Here is a 1,451-nt window from a genome sequence, read left to right as displayed (position 1 = left end):
TTTTTATTCTCATTTATGTTGATGACTTCTTAGTAACAGGCAATGATCCCGTGACAATCCAGAATCTACTACAACAGTTGCGGTCTCAATTTGCCCTCAAACAGCTAGGAAACATCTCTCTCTTCCTCGGTATCCAGGTAATTCAATCCACCACCGGTTATTTCTTATCACAAAAACACTATGCTACAAAACTTCTTCTTGAAGCAGGTTTTGAAAACAGCAAGCCGGCCCCAACTCCTATAGCTCCCGCATCCAAGAAGATCGGACAGCACACTCAGCCATTCCATGATCCAACTCTTTACCGTCGACTCGCCGGATCGCTTCAATATCTGTCCATCACGAGGCCGGACATCGCCTTCGCAGCCAACCGCGTCTGCCAACATATGCAACACCCGACGGATCAAGACTTCCAAGATCTCAAACGTCTTCTCCGCTACATCAACGGCACTCTCTCGTACGGCCTGCCCATCTCCCTTGGGTCGCTCGAGCTGCACTCCTACTCCGACGCCGATTGGGCATCGGACTCCTCGGACCGCAAATCTATTTCAGGATTCTGCACCTTCCTAGGTCCGAATCTCATATCTTGGACGGTGAAAAAGCAAGCTACGGTCGCAAAATCATCCACCGAAGCCGAATATTGGGCTCTATCCGCGGCCATATCGGAGGTCATTTGGCTCTGCAGACTAGCCGCCGAGCTCCATCTTCCGCAGCCGTCTCCTACAACCATCCATTGCGACAACACTTCCGCCATCGCAATCGCAAAGAACCCGGTCTTCCACGCATGAACAAAACACATAGAGATAGATTATCATTTCATTCGACAACAGATCAGTGCCGGCGATATCAAATTGGTCCACATCTCCTCCAAAGATCAAATTGCTGACATCTTCACAAAGCCGTTCTCCACCACACGATTCAACGATCTTCTAAACAAATTAACCATTCGATCCTCGAATGCTTAATTTGAGGGACGATATTAGAATGCTATACATATTAGTATTTATGTGATTGTATTTACGGCTTATACCATTATTTTCCTTTATAAACTCTGGCATTGTATTCATTTCTAAATAATAAGATTTCTACTTTTCCTTTCTCCTTCTTCCTGTACTGCTCTCTTCTCCGGTTCTTGTTCTTGGTTCTTTCTCCTGCTTATGCTCTCAGTACAAGCTATAAAAACTAACACGAACATTCTATGTCTTTATGGTTTGTAGAAGAAAAACTGGTTGAAATCCTTTACCCCTGAATCAAGCCTCTTCATTTCAGGTTTTAATGCTACAATTAGTAGTACTACTTTAAATATCTTTGCCATTCCTACCAAGGACATAATTTTTATTTATCCAAGCTTCGTCATCTTTGTTCTTTTATTGGACACAGGACGCCTCTTGTTGATTAATCTAATTTCTATGGTCTTTATCTTCTAGATCTGTGATTCTGGTTTCCTGGATTCC

The 1,451-nt window shown here is 43.7% G+C and overlaps 1 protein-coding gene across 1 annotated transcript in view; it reads left to right on the top strand.

The window, feature by feature from the left end:
- Positions 1 to 785, top strand: part of LOC110112530 (uncharacterized mitochondrial protein AtMg00810-like) — a 3,057-nt gene extending 2,272 nt beyond the window's left edge. Inside the window, exon 2 of the mRNA XM_020844787.2 lies at positions 40 to 785. Within this exon, the coding sequence (XP_020700446.2) occupies positions 40 to 785 (746 nt within the window). The remainder of the gene's footprint in view (positions 1 to 39) is intronic.
- The last annotated feature ends 666 nt before the right edge of the window (positions 786 to 1,451 follow it).

Source organism: Dendrobium catenatum, unplaced genomic scaffold, assembly GCF_001605985.2.
Source record: "Dendrobium catenatum unplaced genomic scaffold, ASM160598v2 fragScaff_scaffold_908, whole genome shotgun sequence".
Classification (NCBI taxonomy): domain Eukaryota; kingdom Viridiplantae; phylum Streptophyta; class Magnoliopsida; order Asparagales; family Orchidaceae; genus Dendrobium; species Dendrobium catenatum.
The sequence above is the reverse complement of the archived record's forward strand: the minus strand, read 5'-3'. Positions and strand labels throughout refer to the sequence as shown.